At 57.1% G+C, this 18443-nt stretch overlaps 2 protein-coding genes across 18 annotated transcripts in view; one reads left to right on the top strand and one right to left on the bottom strand.

Moving 5' to 3' along the window:
• The window catches only part of NRXN2 (neurexin 2), a 110301-nt gene extending 93765 nt beyond the window's left edge, over positions 1-16536 (bottom strand). For all 17 annotated transcript variants that reach the window (XM_043927418.1, XM_043927488.1, XM_043927474.1 and 14 more), the window contains exons 1-2: positions 16305-16536; positions 6094-7061 (exon numbers count right to left, since the gene is read on the bottom strand). In XM_043927418.1, the coding sequence (XP_043783353.1) occupies positions 6094-6817 (724 nt within the window). In that variant the 5' untranslated portion in view covers positions 6818-7061; positions 16305-16536. The remainder of the gene's footprint in view (positions 1-6093; positions 7062-16304) is intronic.
• Positions 6816-17013, top strand: LOC122705958 (formin-like protein 14). The gene is made up of 4 exons (XM_043921219.1): positions 6816-7121; positions 15868-15974; positions 16086-16735; positions 16823-17013. The coding sequence occupies exons 1-4, from the start codon at positions 6816-6818 to the stop codon at positions 17011-17013; spliced, it is 1254 nt and encodes a 417-aa protein (XP_043777154.1).
• The last annotated feature ends 1430 nt before the right edge of the window (positions 17014-18443 follow it).

The raw sequence follows: 18443 nt of genomic DNA, 5'->3' as shown, positions 1-18443 counted from the left end.
TCTCCTTTTCAGAGGCAGCGTGGAGAAGGTGGGAGCCCCCGGAGTCAGCTCAGGTTCAGATCCCAGCTCTTAATCTCATGGGGCGGTCATGCCTTCAACACACCCAGCAGACGCCCACTAGCTGTGAGGTCCTGCTCTCTCCTCCCTTGACTGTGTGATCCGATTCCCTTTCTGTTCTAACTGCTCCCTCATAGTGTCTGCGGCCGCTGCTTTCCCTCCTCCTCCCAAATGAGCCCCCTGACGTCTCTTCACCTCCTCCTTGCCCACTTCATCTGACCCTAAAGTTTCCAATACTCTCTCCACACACGTGGCTCCCAAGTCTCCACCTGCAGCCCCACCTTCAAAACTCAAAACTCTGGTCTCACATTTCCGACTGCCAGGACACCTCTGTCTAGGAACAGCAAGACAGGGCTGTGATCTGTAGCTCAAACCTGCTCCTTCTCCCAACCTTCCCCTCCCTGTCACCCCCACCACCATCCTTCTAACCAAGCAACCTGAAACCTCACCACCTCGGCCCCTCCTCGTGGGAAAGGCAGAATCCTACCACTTCAGTCTCCACCACGGCTCTCAGCCGCATTGCTGCTGCTGCCACCACAGCCACCCCCACCCTTCCTCGCCGCTCCCCAAGACAGCCGAGGTTCAGGGCCTCAATGTCTCTTTCCTGAGCTTTCTCCCACTGATTCCTCCACCGCATGATTCTGCCCTCCATACTGCATTCTACCCTTTGCTCCCAGCTTCCAAATCACAATTCTTATTCGCACACCTGCTCAAAATTATTTTATGGTTCCATTTACCAATACTCTACACACAGCATCCAATACATGTTAGTTGAATGATTTAAGTCAAAACCTGGGGAATTTCCTGGTGGTTCAGTGGTTAGGACTCAGTGCTTTCACTGCTGGGGGGCATGGGTTTGACTCCTGGTCAGAGACCTAAGATCCTGCAAGCTATGAGGTGGGGGAAAACAAACAAAAAGCAACGCCAAGACCTGGCCTCAAGCTGCTTCTCCTGCTTTAGGTCTCACTGTCTTCCCTTCACTCTTTGGTGCCCCTGTATGGCCATGATGTGCACTTCCCCCTTCTACACCATTGTTCTTACTAGCTCCTTTGCTTGGCGGGACCTCCCCAAACCAAGTTTACTGATCAACGTTCAAGACCAGTCTTAAATAGTTTGCCTTTTATTACTAATCCCCCAACTTGGCTTCCCAGGTGGCGCAAATGGTAAAGAATCCAACTGCCAATGTAGGAGACCCAAGAGATGCGGGTTCCATCTCTGGGTTGGGAAGATTCCCGGGAGAAGGAAATGAAAACCCACTCCAGTATTTCTTGCCTGGAAAGTTCCATGGACAGAGGAGCCCGGTGGGCTATACCCCATGAGGTTGCAAAGAGTCAGACTGAGCATGTATGCACACACAACTTGTAAACTCTCCCCTTCTTCAAAATCCCAAGAATACTCTGCTTATAAGAATACTATCATTTATACCACTAGGCTTCCCTGGTGGCTCAGTTGGCAAAGAATCTGCCTGCAATGCAGGAGACCCAGGTTCAATCCCTGGGTTGGGAAGATCCCCTGGAGAAGGAAATGGCAACCCACTCCAGTACTCTTGCCTGGAGAATCCCATGGACAGAGAGGCCGGGCAGGCTACAGTCTGTGGAATTGTGAAGTCAGACACAACTGTGTGACTTTCACTTCACTTTACACCACTAATTACATACCAGATACTCGTTTAATTCCCACAACAAACATGTAAGATAACCATGCTTGTTACCATTTTGCAGGTCAGAAAAAAAACAGTCTGAAGATTAGGTATTCATGTGACTCACAGGCCTAGTGAGTAGAGAAGTCAGATTTAAACCCAAATCTGACCCTCAGGAGACAGAGCTTCACTGTCACTAAGCTACACTGCCTCACTGCATCTTGCTGCATATAGCATGCTGTTCATTTGCTGTTATTTCTCGAGCACTTTCTATGTGCGGGGCACTATTCTAAGCATTTTATACAAATTAGCTTATTTAATTCCCATAACAACTCTGTAAGGTAGGTAGTATTGCTGTCCCATTTTACAAATAAAGAAATCGGGCAGAGAGAGCTTAAGTCCAAGGTCACTGCCCAGACAGCCGACTACAGAATCTGTTCTCTTAACCACACGCTGGGCTGCTTTTCATCTGCTTCCTCAGTTAAGCAGGCAACTCCCAGAGCAGTGTCTTCTCCACGTCTGACTCACCTACAGCCCCCAATACAAAGTTTGTCACAAAGGAGGCCTTGACAACAACCTGCTGAATTAAACTGCCAACAAACCTACCAAATACACATGAGACCCATGCATCTATCTTCCTATTAACACACGCATCACCGCTGGTTTCATTTCTCTCCCAAGAGAGGTACACACCACACACCTGACACGCCATCGTGTGCCTCTGAGCCCCCACTCCACTCGAGGTATTCCACACATACCGGCACACTCCTCTTCCTTGATCACTCTTCAGCTCTTTCTCCCCACACATGAATGACATGAGGAGGAATTCCCATGAAAATCAATGCAAAATCCCAGTCTACTTGATCCCCACTTTGGCAGACAGTCAGCAGGAATACACACACTCAGTGACTCATACTTAGCCCTGTCTTCAGTCACCTGTGGCCAGAACCCCAGAGAACAGAAGCCGATTTCCTAGCATGGAAGTTCTCAGTCAATGGGCAGGCCCAGACCCAGGAAGGCGGGAGGGTTGGGGGTGGGGGGTGTCCAAAGGATCCACCAACTAGCTGAAGGCAGATTGGTATATCTTACATATAAAGCTAAAACATTTTTCCTAATGTATATTTGATTAACCACAATGGCAAATATAACATCAAAGCCATGTAAAAGCTTTCCTGAATTCATAGTAGCTTTGAGTCATCTATTTTCACAATAAACAGATATAAAAATAACTACTATTTGGAAGGGGCACTGTGAATTACTGACTTTTAAAAGTGTCTTCAATCTCAGAAAAAGTTGGGGATCACTCAAAGGAGATAAGAATGAAGTAACTGTAATTTCCAGGGAGGCTTGAAGACTCGGGCCCTGATCAGGAGCCAGACCTGTTCCCCTTAAAATCTTCCAACCCCAAACCCAATACCCAAGGGGGAGCAGCTCATTCCTTTCCTCCTTGGCTGGGTGAGAATGTACTAAAAGAAGTGTAATGAGCACAGGATATTACAAAACCTACCCAGGAAATAAGGAACAAATGTAAAGGGAGGGAATGAGGTCATGGGTGGGAGGAGAAGCAGGAGAGCTGTCACTGTGCCTGTCATCGCTAGATGTAATCAGAGTTTATCAGCATTGATAAACACCATGCCCACAATACATATCTGAAAATATACACATACATAGTTCCACATACACATACAGCCTTCCCCAAGCCTTATTCTATCAAATACTTGTTAATATCTATTCAGTCATCGAAGAGATGTTTATGAAACACCCATTAAGTACCAAATACCACACTAGGTGCAGGGAATTCAGAGATGAATATCTCTACCTTTTTACCCCAGACAGAGCACAACTCCCTCAATGGATATCTCGCGCGCGCGCACACACACACACACACACACACACAGTGGGTTAGATATGCAGCTGCCTCTCCCAACTCCAACAGAGTTGACACAACATTTAACTGATACACATTCAACACACATACACATGATACAACCACCCCATCACACACAGGTACCCAAACACATCTCAAACACACAACCACACAACACACATTCCAAAGCACACATCTTGTATGGCTCACTAGGAGCCTCCGGCCGATGAATCCTTTCAGAGAATGAATACAAGGACTCTGGCTGCATTTTTCATACAGCCAGGCCAATTCTGCCACAGTGAGATCATGGACCAGTGGCTTCTCTGTAGCTCAAATTTCCCTTCCATCAAGTCAGAGGGGTGTGGTTCAGGGACTTCCCTGGCGGTGCAGTGGCTAAGACTCTGAGCTTCCGTTGCAGCAAGCTCAGGTTCAATCCCTGGTTGGGGAATGAAGATTCCCACATGCTGCTGCATGATGCAGCCAAAAAATAATCTCTAAAAAATAATTTTTTAAAAAATAGCATGGTTCATGCTATTTTCTTAAGAAGGCTTGGAGAGGAGAGATCACAGGGACCAGAGAATCAAGTTAAAGGTCATGAAAGATTCCTCATAAAGTCCAGGGTCTTACTGAGGTCTCCCATGAAAACACATGCACATGGATACCTACACATGCAACCACACCCTTACACTCACATCCTACTCACTCTACTAGGCACGGGACTTTATTTGCCAACAGACCATTCGCACATGATATTCACACCACCAGACTCCCGCACCTCTGCATGCAAGCAAACACACACAGACACACAATTTCACAGTTTAAGGAGCACCTGCACTCCTTCGAGAAAAGGCGAGAAGGTGCCAGATTGACTTAATACACACAATTCCTGAAGATACATCCCACCACCTTGTACAAATAACTCCCAAGAGCCACTGAAAACCTCCCTTATGCATTCCTCTACCACAACTGCAGATACACAGTCAAAATACTGGGCAAAGTACAGGACTTCACCTGCAAACGTGGTTACTCCTGTGGCTATCCCCAGGTCCTGGCCAGGAGGACACTACCCGCAAAGCAGTCCCAGGGCCACACTAGTCTGTGGGCACGCACACTCCTCAAAGACCCTACCTTTTGAGGGCAGACACACCCACAACTGCTAAGCAGCCCAGGGCTCCTAGGGGGACTGAAGGAGAGGGCTGCACACCTCCGCTCCAAACGGCTGCCACACCCCAGGGAGGAAGGAGGTGCCTATGCCCGGACTCCCCAGCCAGACCAAAGTACAACAGGGGCCTCAAAATCCCTCCCTTGCCCACTCCCCTAAAACCTCACCCCACCCCAGGCCTGGCGCAGCCACCGTCGACCTTGTCCCCCCACCTTGCTCATCAAGGCCTCTTGCATCCCGGGTACTGGATGCAACCTTCCTTTAACCTCCCCTTCAAGTCCTGATTTCATACCCAGTTCCAGAGTCCTCACCAGTCTTCTCCAGCCCCCCAGTCTCCCTTCCAAATCCCACGCTTGCGAGGCTCCGCTTGCAGTCTCTCACCCGGGAGAGACGACCAGCCATTTTTTTTCCCCCTTATCAAAACCGGCGACTCTAGTCACCAACCCTGAGAGGCCTCAGCCACCCTCTCCCTCGAGCTTCATTCACTCTGGAAGCACTCGCTTCCCACCCTCCTGGCGCGTGCAGTCACAGCCTCAAAATCACCACCCACCCTCGCACGCGCCGTGGGCTCTTCTCCCCGAGCCCAAAGGTCTCCCTCCCGGGCCCTCAGGCGCAGGTCCAGTCGGGGTCTCTCACGCAGAGCTTCCCGCCGGCGCGCGGACCCTCAGGCTGTGGCGCCGCCCACCCGGGCAGACCACGCCCCCGCCTCCTAGGCCCCGCCCGGCCCGACCCTCCCCACAGCGCTCGAAGGCCCCGGGCCCCTCACTCTCACTCTCACAGCCCTACCCAGCGCCAGGAGGTTACAAGCCCCACACAGCCTTCAGGACTCTCTCACTGGACCGCCCCCAAAACCACCGTCCCCGCCCACAAAGCCCCACCCTACCGCACATAGGCCCCGCCCACACAGAGCTCTTCCACCTGCCCTCGCGGGCGCCTCACACACCCGACCCACACGCCCTCAAGGGCCTGTCCTTTATCTTCTCGCGAGCCTTCGCTCACTACACAGTCCTACCCACAGGTCGCCACGGAACCCTCCCTCGGGTTAGGGAGAGGCGCCCCGGATGGGCTCACGAGGCCGCGCCCACACAGGCCACGCCCACACAGGCCGCGCCCACAACGGACCTGCCGGCAGGTCACGCCCACCTGGGGCACCCGGCCGCTTGTCCTGCTCCCTGGCTGACCACGTGCGCCCTCTCCTTGAGACAGGGGTCCTTACACGCCCCTCACAACTCGCGTGCTGGTACATACACTCGCCCTTGTGCCGGAGCCCGCGGACCGCAGGTGCCCCCCACAGGCCCGGATCCCGGACAACCCTCCCGCCCCTCACTCCCGCGCCCAGGCACCCAGCGGCGTCTCCCCCGGGCTCACCTTCGCTGCAAAACTTGCCGCCGAAGCCCGTGTGGCTGCAGTCGCAGCCCACCTCGCCGGGGGCTAGCACGGTGCAGAGGCCGCCGTTGGCACAGGGGTTGCGCGCGGGGGCGCACAGGGGGTCGGCGGCAGCGCCGCGCAGGCCCTGGCTGCCCAGCAGCGCGGGGGGCCGCTCGCCCAGCTTCAGGTTGGCCAGGAGGCCGCGGAAGGGCGGCTCGTACTTGACAGTGCTGAGCGTGAGAGCCGAGAGTCGCACGTCGGGTGGGATGCCTCCCACGAACAGGTCGCTGGCCACCTGCATCTCGCGCCGCTTCGAGCGCACCTCGGCGGCGCGGGCCTCGCCGTCCACCGCCAGGGCGGTGCGGCGCGCGTCGCGGGTCAGCAGCACCATGTGCCAGCGGTCGTCGGCCACCGGCGTGTCCAGCTGCAGCGTGGCAGGCTCGGCGCACGAGAGCGTGAAGCGCAACCTCAGGCGCCCGTCCACCAGCAGTAGCTCCAGGAAGTCGCAGTCGCCGCCGTCGTCCAGGTAGAGCAGCAGCGCGCGCGTGGCGTTGGTGCGTAGGCTGAAGCTGAGCTCGCCGCTGCTCGCCGCGCCGGCCCAGCGCGCGTAGCGCGCCCACTGCCCGGGGCCGCCGCCGAACTCCAGGCCTCCCGCACCTGCCGCGAGCGTCAGCAGCAGCAGCAGCGGCAGCGACGTTGGCCGCCACCGGTTCCCGGGCGCCATGCCTCCGGCGGCCCCGGCCCCGCCCGGCCCCCGGCCCCGCTCAGGCTTCAGAGCCGCGGGCGCATTGGGCAGGGAGGGGGCCGGGCGCCCCCCGCGCCGAGCGGGGCTCCTTCGCCGGCTCACAGTGCCATGGACCCGACCGCAGGGCGAGGCGCGCAGAGGTCCAGATGCCGGCTTCCCCCGAGCGGTGGCAGAGGCGCCCCTCCCCCGTTGCGGGCTCCGACGGAAGATGGGGGAGGGAGGCCTGCGGGGAAACGGAGAGGAAAGGGTTACTGAGGAGCTCGCAGGAGGGGACGCGTCGTTGGTGTCTGGCTCCCCGTTCACACTCGCAGAAGCTCAACTGTTTCCCTTTAGAACTGGAGGACCCACCTGGAGAGGGTCTCGCCACCAGGAGGGGAATACACGGGACCCAGTATTGGGGGGTGGGGGGGAGGGGCGGAGATAACACTCTCTAGGGGCATCATCTAGGGTTTAAGAGGTAGACAGGTAGGGAGGTGACACCTTAGAGTCCAGTAACAGCCCAGTCCGGATGTCCTCACCCTCGCCTCCCATCAGGACCAGGGCCAGCTCCTGTGGGCGAGGCCTAGAGACTCCTCCAGCTGCTGAGCACAGCCCCTTCCTCTTTGAGCCACCCAACCTCTGTGCATGGTCCCACTACCTGCCATGGGCTCTCTCTCATCAGTTCCTGATGCTGGATAATGAAGTTGCTAAATAATTCATTGGGATTAATTAAATGCCAATTCATCGATGGTATCCCTGGGTAACCTGGCTGGGAAGGAGGCAAGGGAGAGAAGCCAGCCAGGACCCAGACTTCCAGGCCCCAAGCCGTCTCCTTCCATGCAAGGACTCAGGCACCTGATTCTGCATCTACAATTCCCCCAAAACCACACTCACCCCCTTCCTGAGCCCCAACCCCCTGCTCACCAGCCCAGGTCCTTCCTGAACCTAAATGTCTGTCGCCATCAAGCTTCAGCTCCCAGTCTTCAGCCTGGGACCTAGGCTGATACTTGGGCCTTCACTTCACCCCTGGGTTCCAGCCTCCTACCCATCCAGGGCTGGGGGAGCCACCAGGAGGCAGGCAGCCTAATTTGCATAAAATTGTCTTTCTGAAATGATTACCCTTGTAACTGGCTGTCAGAGAGCAATTTATACCCCACAACGGGGAGGGGAATTTGCATCTCGTTAAACTCCGAGTCGTAATTATTTATATCCAACAACCCTCCTGAATATTGCATTGATTTTATTTTGGGGAGGGAGGAAGGGAAAGAGGTGGGGTGAAGTCTGAGAGAGAAGCAGAGAAAGGCCAGAGTTTAGGAAGAGACAGAGAAAGATTGAAGGGGTAGGGGGAGAGGAAAAAGAGAAATCGCATGAAAGAGAAGAATAATGGATGAGACAGAAGGTCTGATGGGGAGAAAAAAGAGCGAGAAGAGAGAGAAAATTAAATTCCAAATTCCAACAGCATTTATCAACACCCCGGATGTTGAGCAGTTTTACAAATGTCATTTTACTTAATCAGTCTGAGAGGTCCCATTATTCCCATTAACCACTGGGGAATCCCACATATTAAAGTCTAGGGACTTGCCCAAGGCCGCACAGCCAGTCAGAGGGGAACTGAGACTTAGATCCATGTGTCTCTGACTCCAGCATGACAAACGGCAGGGCAGCCACAGGTGTAGTTCAGAGAGGTGTGAGCCAGAAGAAGAGAAGACGGATCCTTGGAGAGAGAGAAGGTTGGATGGAGGTGTCTCCTCCCTCCATGGGAGGAAGCTAGGGGTATGAAGGGAGAGAGCGAGCTAAGGCCCCCCTAAAAAAACAGGTGAAAGGTGAGCAAAGAGTTGGGGGACAGGATGGTTGGAGCGATATGCATGCAGAAAGAAGATGGGGCAGAGAAGGCCTCAGGAGGCTGACAGTAGAGAGTGAGGAGTCACCTCCAAGAGACCCTCAAATCCAGCTCTCAGGTCCTTCCATCTGGCTCCTTCTGACTCCCCCCTCCCCAACCCTACAACCTTCAAGAGAGTCTCTACAGTCCTGCCCCAGCCCCACTCCAAGGGCTGCCCTTTCCCAGGCAAGAAGGGAGGCAGTCCAGGCAGGCAACCCCCTCTCTCTCCAAACACTGTCGCTGGTTATATATAGCTTTGCCACTGCCTCTCCTCATTGGGTAATAGAGATAATTAACATGCGCGGGCTAATTAGCCAATCAAATTAAATGCAGCACCTGCTCCCAGCCTGATTGACGCCCTTACCCCCCCAACACACACACACACACACACACACACACACACCCTCACCCCAGTCCAGGGCAGGGGAAAGGGACCCTCAGGCTTGGGGAGGGAAAGACCAAACCCCCTCTTCTTCAGAAGGAGCAGTCAGAGACCCCCCAGAAGAGGCGCAGCTCTAGACACCAGAGAATGGCATACTCCCGCCCGCACCCCCCCGCCCCCGGGCAACAGGGTCTCAGTCTAGCCTAGCCTCTCTCCCAGCCCCCACCCCTACTTCCAGACACTATTTTGGGGAGGGAATTAATTAGCTATCGATTTCTGCTGGCAGAAGGAATAGGATTTCGTGCTGCTGTCCAGTCACCCCTCAGCCGGGGGAAAAGGAGGGGGATTCGTTCCCTGGTGCCGCCCCCCTACCCAGTGTCTCTGTCTGCTCACATACCCCACCCTCTGGAGAGAGGGTCCCTGCTGACAGAGCCTAGGGGCAGGGTCTCCCTGGTTCAGGAAGTTGGCGGGGGGCAGACAGTGAAGGATGGCGGAGGAGGCCTCCCGAGGCTGGAAGGCAGCTGCCTGGGTCCTAAAGATCAGAGGAATGTTACCTGTTTGGGGGATGGAAATGGCGGTGGCAAAGTGGTTAAGAGTCTAGAAGATGACTCTAGGGGTCTTTGTGTGCCCAGATGTGGAGGGAGAGTGTGGCAAGGGAGCGGGTGCTGTGGGCAGGCAGGTGCCTGGCAGCAGCTGTGGGGGCAGAACCCGGGCTTCTGCAGTGACCCCGGGAGGGGCCGGGCCTGCGGCCCCTCAAGGCTCATTACTCATTCTCCCCACAGCCCTCAGCTCTGCAGCACGGACCAGCCTGGCTCAGCGCCGGGGCCCAGGGGCTACAGGGCTGGCCGGGGGGAAGCCCCCGCCCTCCCTGCATCCTCTCTCCGGAGACCACTGGGGCAGCTTCAGGCTTGCCAGGCAAAGATAACCCCAAGAGAAGCGTGAGCTAAGTGGACACCTGAGTCCTTCCACCCCACCCCACCCTAGAGCACCCAAGAAACCTGCTGCTCTTCACCACCCCTGTCCCCTCCCTTCAGCCTCCTCCAGTCCAGGACCAAGCTTCTTCCTCCCCGGACACAGGGGCTTCCTGCTAACCCAGGATGCTCCTTCCTTCCTCAACTCCTGGCATGCAGCTTTGCTCCCCGTGGGCCGGGGCCAGGGCCTTGCACAGCTACGTCAAGTAAACGGTCCCTGGGGTTGAGCACGGCCCCTCCCCCATGCTCATGCCTCGCAGTAGAAGCCCCCTGGCACCCGCAGTGTCCAGGCTCTGCTCCCCAAGATCTATGCTTCTCCAGTGCCCACTGCCAGCGCGGAGACACTGGCCGAAGCAGCCTTGGGATATCCTGCCTGCCGAGTGACATCAGTGTAGCGTACACCGCCAGCCACTGCTGGCCCAGGGCCACTGCTCCTCCAGGGAACAGACCTCTCCCCTGCCATCAGGGATTCTTCCCCCCAGTCAGCTCCTTAGCACCCCCTACCCACGGGTGGACTCTGCAGCCTTGAGTCACCGGTGATAGGAGCTAGACAGGGTGGGGGTGGGGTGACTCAGCGGCTCTCAGGACCTCAGCCCACTCTCAGTCCCACAGAATCCTGTCCCACAGATTCTTTCTGGGCCCTGACAGCCTCCTGCTCATCTTCCCACGACCAGACCAGTGCCAGCATGGCATCTGGGCTGTGACTCTGGGGCTTTCCAGTGCTCATCAGGTGCCAGGCTGGACCACCACAGCATTGTCTTATATATCCTCCCGTGCTAGGACGTAGTTTGTCACCCCAGGCTTGCAGACAGGGACACTGAGCTTCAAATGATGGATTCATTTCCCCAAGTTCAAGAGCAGGAGAGGGTCAGCTGGCTCCAACACCTGTGGCCTTTCTTCTGCCCTGCACCGGCCACAGGCCACAGGGCAGTGTCAGGCTCAGACAGCTCACCCTTCTCTGACCTGACCTTCGCTGGGGCCCTGCCCCCTTCAGACAACCCAGACTCTGAGTCTGCCCCGGGGGGCACCAAAAGACAGACCGCAGAGCTCAAAGAGTTCATCCCTCAAGTCCCAGAGAGGAGCAACGACAGCCCTAGGGCCATGGAGGAAGCAAGACTAAAATGAAGGTCGCTGGACTTCCATTCTAAACGCTTCCCATGTACCCACTATTCCACTCCTGGGCCTTCCAGTCTGACCAAAGTCCTCCGCCCCCACACCAGGAGCACAAACTGAATGATCGGATGTGAATTTCAGGGTTAGATTGTCCACATCCACTCCGGCAGAGCCCCTGTCTAGAGGTCTTCTCCCGGCATCCACTCGGTCCCTTCTCTGATGTCTACACCACACACACACACACACACACACACACACACACACACACCTCCAGCCATGGGAACGCCAGCCTCTCTCTGGCTCTCCTCTCTCGCGCGCCAGCTGGGCGTGTGACAGCAGGGGCCTCCCCCAGGCATCAGGGAGGAAGAGCTGGGTTTACACACATTCTGGTGGCCCCAGAAGGCAGCCTGTGGACAGGTGGGAGAGTGTGTGTTATGGGGAGGGAATTTTTGGCTCAAGCTAAAGAGAAACTTGCCGGCAATCTAGAGCAGCCAACAGTGGAGTAGGCTGCCTCCGGTCGGGGGGAGGGGTGAGTTCCCCGTCTGTGGAGGTGTGTGAGCTGAGGAAGGATGACTACCACTCAGAGGTGTTCAGCGAGGGGCTCCTGAATCACAGGGGAGGGGGCATCAGACAGCTCGAGCTCTGAGGGCCCTTTCAGTGGTAGAAGGTGTTTTTTGGAGGGTCCTCTCTCCTCCCCAAAACCTCAGGCAAGATCAGTAAGCAAAGAATAAGTCCCACCCCCGCTTCCTGCTCCCGCCTTCCAGCCCTGATGACCTAGAAGTGACAAGGGAAGACCTCCGGCTTGTCCATGTTCAGACACATCTCAGCTGGGGGCAAAAGCAAAACTGAGAAAGTGCAGGGATTAGAGGCGCTGACTCAGGAGTCTGGGTTCATGCCAGCTCTACTCCTTTCTAAGCTGTGTGACCTCAGACAAGTTGCTTAGCTTCTCTGGGCCTCAGTTTCCTTATGTGTGAAATAGAGATATTAGTTGTGTTTTCAAAAGTGAATTGATATATGTAAAGCACTTGAAACAGTGCCTCGTAGAGACTAACATGGAGAAGTATGTGTTGTATAAATAATCACTTTAAAAACTCATCTCAGCATTTTACAGTGTGCAAAACTCCATGTGTTTCTTGCTTCCTTTGATTCTCACCATAGTGGGATGAGAGAAGTAAGCAAGGCGGACCTTATAACTGCACCCCTTTTACAAATGGGGAAACACACTCAAGAGACAAGAAGGGGCCTCTGAGTGGCCATCTCTATGGGACAGGATTCTGCGGGGGAAGAGAGGGTGGAGATCCTGAGGGCAGTTGAGTCACCCCTACCCACCCCCAGCTCCCATCCCCACTGGCTCAAGGCTGCAGTCCACCTGTGGGTAGTGGGTGCTAGGGCGCTGACCAAAGGCAGACTCCACAAGGTCACACAGCTTGTCGGGGCAGAGCTGGGACTAGGGTTCTGTCCCCTGGACCCTCCCCACACTGCCAGGCACTTCTTCCTACCGAGGAAGGTGGGAAAGAGCTGAATGGGTCTGGAGACTAGTGGAGGTCCCAGAGCAGCACGGCTGGGAGTGGGTGTGTGTGTGCGAGGGTCCCCCTGAGCAGGTGTTCATGTTCATGGAGAGAAGCCTGAAAGGGTCTGGGCACCAGAGTGGCAGCTCATGATGTGCATGACGAGGCAGTTGCCAGGTGTGTGGGGCTGAGGAGATGGGTGGGCTGGGGAATGAGGTGCAAATGAATGACTCGATGCACTGGGGGCCGGAGCGAGGGTGTTTGAGGTAGGTGGTGAAAGGCGTGAGCTCACCCCCGTGCCCACCCCGTGTTGTGCACAGCTGAGGGATGATGCCCTGGGTGCGTACATCCCAGCAATTCAGAGGGGACAGACGGCTTCCAGGGGTGGCCTTGTGAGTAAGCAGGAGGTGCCTGGGAACGATCCTAACAGCACCCATGACAGGTGTATGTGCACACGTGGAAGGTCGTGATGAACATGGAAATAGCTGCCGTTTACTGGGGGCAGAACAAACACATCAGACAAAGTTCACAGAGTGCTTAACACAGAGCCAGGCTCATGGCAGGGACAGTGTACCTACTCCAAAACCTTGGAGATACCACGGGTTCAGTTCCAGACCACCACAATAAAGTGAATATTGCAATAAAGGAAGTCACACGAATTTTTTGTTTCCCAGTCACACTGTACGGTAGCCTATGATCCTATAGTCCCATGTGTGACAGCATCGTGTCTAAAAAAGCAGTGTACATACCTTCATTTTAAAATACTTTATTGCTAAAATACGCTAACCGTCATCTGACAATGGTTGCCACAAACCTTCAGTTTGCCAAAAACGTAATTATCTGTGAAGTGCAATAAAGCAAAGAATGCCTGTGAATACAGTCATTGTTATTATTATTGTCATCATGATCATCCGGCCTACTCCTCGAAAGAACCCCATGAGGTAGATGGGGACCCCCCCCCCATTTTATAGATGAGGAAACTGAGGCTCACGGATGGGCAGAGCTGAGACCAGACGGCCTCTCTCTGACCCCACCCCACCGTGGCAGCAGCAGAGAGGGCTCTGGAAGGATCAAGGTGTTGTGCACGTGCCAGGTTGTTTGCTGAATGAGTCTCTGAGGGCTGCAGCCCTGCGGGTGTGGACAGGCCCAGGCCAGGGGCCGCCCGGGCAGATGGAGTGGCAGGGTAGGTGCAGCGGGCTCACACTCAGGTGTCAGGTGCGGCGTCCCCACGGGGGGCTGAGAATGAATGGATAGTTTGGCACCAGGCGGGGGTAGGGCCCCACGCGTGAGGATTAGTGCTGGGGGCGGGGGGCCTAGAAATGGGAAGGATCTGAGGAAGACAGGTGTGGCTGAGCACCAGGTCAGACCTAAAGGGGCTGTGGTCACGCACATGAAAGCCTGGGGCAAAGTGCTTAGGACCCAGGAGAGAACATGGTACTTAATGATGGGAGGGGGGCTCTCTGTGAGGAGAGGGTGTGTCTCAGGAGTGAAGGTCTGTCGGGAGACTACAGGTGTGTCTGAGACGGCTCTACGAATCTGAGGTGGTGCCTGGTTGGATGGAGCGGGGGCTGCGTGCATCCGAGGGTGAGAGCTGACAGCGTGGCCCTGGGGCTCTGGGGGCTCGTGGGGGCCCCGAGGGTGTCACAGGAGAGCAGGGCACCCGGGGGAGGTCTCTGAGGCAGGCAGCGAGGTGGCTGTCTCTCTGGGCGGGGAGTGTAGGCGGTGTGCTGCTAGGAGGCGTATTGTGTACGCAGGTGTGTGTGCCTGTGTAGGTGTGTGTCTGGGTGGGTGTCACCAAGCATACGTATCCGTGTCAAGCTGTCTGTGTCACTGGCAAGGGCGGGCAGGAGCAGGTAGCTGGATAGAGACTGGGGGCCTGGAGGGGAAAGAGATCCCCGCCATCCCCTCTAGAACCCAGCCCCCTCCTCTCAGGAACCCAGAGTGCGGACTCAGCCCAGGTTGAGAAGCCAGCAGAGGCCCGGGCTCCCGGAGAGAACTCCCCAGCCACGCTGTGACCGCCCGCCTGGCCTCTGCCTGCCAGTCAGTCCTGCCCATCCCTGAGGATCGGAGGCCACAATGGATCTCAGAACACCTCCTCTAACAGGAATGAAGGAACCTCTCCAGCCAGACCCTTCTACCCCGGCCCCTAGAAAGATCCAGCCCAGCCTCGGATTCCAGCATTCCTGGAGGCAGGAGGAGTTAGGGACCTGAGTGGCCAAAGCCCCACAAAACAGACGGCCTTACGGTGAACAGATCAGCCGACCTCCCTCCTCTCTTTCCTCCTCTCTCCTCCTCTCTTTCTACTTCTCTGGCAGAAGATAGAGAATGCAAGGCCCAGGAGTCTACCCTGCCCCGAAAGGAATACCTAGACACTGGCAAGGTGGACAAGAGGGAGGGGCAGAAATGAATGACCCCACCCCCCAGCACAGAAAAGCCAGAAGTGTTTGGAAGCCTCGAGGCAGTCAAGAGGACTGGAGACCCGAGACCCACACCCTAAGACAGATTTCATCACTCCAGGTCTGGACAGCTTCCCCCTTCACCTCCAGGCACCAATAAAGAGTCCCCTCCCAGCCCTTGCTGGTTCAAGGAGGCACTGAATTCCTTCACCCAGGACTCAGGTGGGGGTGGAGAGTAGAGAAGACAACAGCCCCCCAAAGCCAGTTTAGCCTCCAAGGGCCCATCAAGGCTTCAAGGGTTCAAACCCTAGCCCAAAGAACCCAGGGCAGAGAGATGGCTCCTTGACTGGGGAGAAGGCTGGGACGTGAGGAATGGTCCCCTCCTCTTTGGGGGTGGGGAGCAAGCCCAGGGCCCTGCAGCTTCCTCTCCCTGCAGCACTCTCTGCCCATAACCCTTTCGCCGCCCCCAGCGCGTTCCCACCCCAGCACAGCCCCCTCCTACTGATTTCCCAGTCTCCCTCTCTCATCACCCCCAACCTTCCCCCGCAAGCTTCCGCTCCTATCCCTCAGGCCCCCCATCTTTCCCGGCTCTCCACCAGCACATACCCATCTCTGCCTGGAGCACCTTGGCCCCTTCCCCTCTGGTCCCTCGCAATAACCTCCTCTCCCCTTGGCTCCCATCCCCCAGGAAAGCCTGGTCCTCCGTGGTGCCCCCCAGTATGGAGCTCTTGGCCTGGCCCTGTGCTCCCTGTCTTTCCACTTCTCTCCTTTCCCCTCTCCAGCCCCCTCTTTTCCCCCCAGGAAGCCCAGTTCCTCGCTGATCTCTCCCCTGCAGACCCTTCAGAGCACAACAGCTCCCCATTCCCTCTGGATGAGCACTGCTTCCAGCCCTTGGGGCTAGAGCATAGGCTGGGGACCCCACCTTCAGAGCCTCCCTCACAAGCCCTCCGGATGCACCTCCTTCTCGCCCCATTCCTTCTTCAGTGACCATCCCTCCCACTCCCCTCCATTCACCCCAGCTCGGGGCCAGTGCCCCTTCTACAGGGAGCCTCCTATCCCCAACCCCCCCAGCCGCTTAGCCGCCTCGCTGTCACCCAGCCAGCCCTCTCAGCGCGGCAGCGCCCCCGCCCCCCAATCCATCCTCCCTGCCTCCCCCGCCCCTCCAATCGTTCCCCTCCCCCGATCGGCTCCCGCCCCCTGCCCGTCTCCGCCGCAGCCCCCCCCCCCCTACCCCGTACCTGGTTCTGGGGGCGCCAGGAGGAGGGTGGGGATCAGAACCCCGGGGCCGCCCCGTCTCCGGCGGTTGGCAGAACCAGGGCCAGCAGCGTCGGCCGCCTCGCGCCTCTCTCGCTCCCCGCCACGTCCCCGCCCGCCTGCCGGTCCACCCGCCCCGCCGCGGTGCCGCTCAGAGGAGGACGCTCCGCGAGTCAGGGCGGCTGCTCCCGCCGCCGCATCCCTGCAACACCGACTGACGGCAGCATCAGCACCAGTGCCCGCCCCCCGAGCGCGCGCATTGGATCATACCTCGCTAACAGACGAGCGGCTCAGCCAATGCGAAGGCGCAGAGGCCGCCGGTGCCCGCCGCTGCTCCACAGGCCCACCTCCTTCCCCCGCGAGGGACCCAGGCGTTCTAGTCTCAGGGCATCCGAGTTCTTTCCCGCTTCTCGAGGTCCTTAGCCCTGGCGCCTGGGCCCCGAAACCGAGCAGACATCCGAAACCAGCCCCAATGACTTTTCCAGAAACCCAATCGCCCTAGCCTCTTGCCCTGGGGTCCCGCACCCCCCGGCCGGCCGGACCGCGTGGCAGCGCCCGGGGCTGGGGCGAGCCGAAGGGGAAGCCGTGGGCCCAGACTTCGGGCACCGAGGGAGCAGGACCTTCGCGGGGCCCGGGCCTCAGCGCCCTCTGCTGGCCACGCCTAGCGTCGGGCCCGGGTTGCCCGGAGTCTAGGGAAGCGGGACCCCGCCCGCGCCTGTAAGGTGCCTTTCCCAGCCCTTGCCTGGCTTCTGCCTCTTACTGCCCAAGGACCCCTGGCTGCCCCTAGAAGTGAGGAGGGAAGGTTTTTCCTGGGAAAGGGACAGAGGCGCGGTGGGGGAGGGAAAGGCAGAGATGGGGTCGGGGTAGATATAGGGGCTTGGGGTTTCCCAGCCCTGCCTCATGGGAATCCCAGAATTTGAAGCCTGATTCCCAGTCCTGCCTGGAGCTCTGGACTAGCAGCAGTTTGAGTGGCAGGGCCGTGGATGCACACAGTCTGGAACACTGAAGGGAAGCTGGCAGCAGCTCCCTTCAACCAGAACTCTGAAACCAGAAGTTTCAGAGTGAATGTGGTGCTGGAGTGAAGGTTTTCCCCGTGAGGGCGTCAGCATCACTGCATGGGTATGAATGTGGAAGAAAGGGGACCCCTCATTCACTCGGCCAACCCAAGGCAGCCAACCCAAGGTGGACCCTGGCACCCAACATGTGTATCACAAAGTTGGACACTGGGTTTCTGAATGAGGCAGAGCGTGTGTGTGTGTGTGTGTGTGTGTGTGTGTGTGAATGACCATTCTGCCAACTCACTCCCTGACCCTGATTTCTGTTGCAGGGTCTGTGATCTGCACAGCCAGTGCTAGGTGGCACTTCCTTAGCCAGAGGCTACATGCAAGAACACTCACATTCGACCACTAATGCAAGCACAGGCACTCAGAGGCGTACTCATGGCCATGCACACCTATCCATGTGTGTATAGACATCCCCAAAGGGATACACAGGGACACCTACCAAAATACACCCCCCCATGGTACAACACCCACAGGAAACACATGCTTGCTCAAGAACACACACAAATTGTGCACATAGGAGCCTGGGGCAAGTGCATGCCTAGGGGAACAGGTGTACACAGAGGACCTTCCCGCGAGGTCATCCTGGCCCCTGAGGCACTTTGCACAGAGTGGTCAATGGGGTAGATGTATGGGGACCCACACTCCCCCAAGAGAGCTCTCTCCCCAGCCTGTGAGGGGATGAGAGGGGGGACCCAGGCCATAGGGCCCCAGGGCTTGGAAAGAGAGATCCCTGAGCCAGGTTCCAGACTTGGGGGGGGGGGGCCTCCTCTGACCTTGGACAGACCCTCAGGATGGCCTCCACCAAGTCCACTAGCTGAGCCAGAGAATGGGAACAGCTGAGTCAGGGCCAGTGGATGTGAAACGGCCTCTGTGACCCCAGAACCCACTGCCCTGCCCACCCCTCATTGCCCCTTTCCCTGCAGCCTACACACACACACACACACACACACACACACCCCACACATGGCACACACATAGACTTGTGCCATGGGGCACCAGGGCATACATGGGCAGACGGGGGAAGTGACTCACAAAGACTCTCCCTCAAACCCTTATGGA

The sequence above is a fragment of the Cervus elaphus genome, chromosome 2, assembly GCF_910594005.1.
Source record: "Cervus elaphus chromosome 2, mCerEla1.1, whole genome shotgun sequence".
Taxonomy (NCBI): domain Eukaryota; kingdom Metazoa; phylum Chordata; class Mammalia; order Artiodactyla; family Cervidae; genus Cervus; species Cervus elaphus.
The sequence above is the reverse complement of the archived record's forward strand: the minus strand, read 5'-3'. Positions and strand labels throughout refer to the sequence as shown.

Coding starts and splice junctions, on each gene's coding strand:
- LOC122705958 (XM_043921219.1), top strand. CDS start 6,816: ATGCCTCCGGCGGCCCCGGCCCCGCCCGGCCCCCGGCCCCGCTCAGGC. Junction 7,122..15,867: donor CAGGAGGGGACGCGTCGTTG/GTGTCTGGCTCC, acceptor TTTTCCCCCCAG/GAAGCCCAGTTCCTCGCTGA. Junction 16,736..16,822: donor GTTCTTTCCCGCTTCTCGAG/GTCCTTAGCCCT, acceptor CAATCGCCCTAG/CCTCTTGCCCTGGGGTCCCG.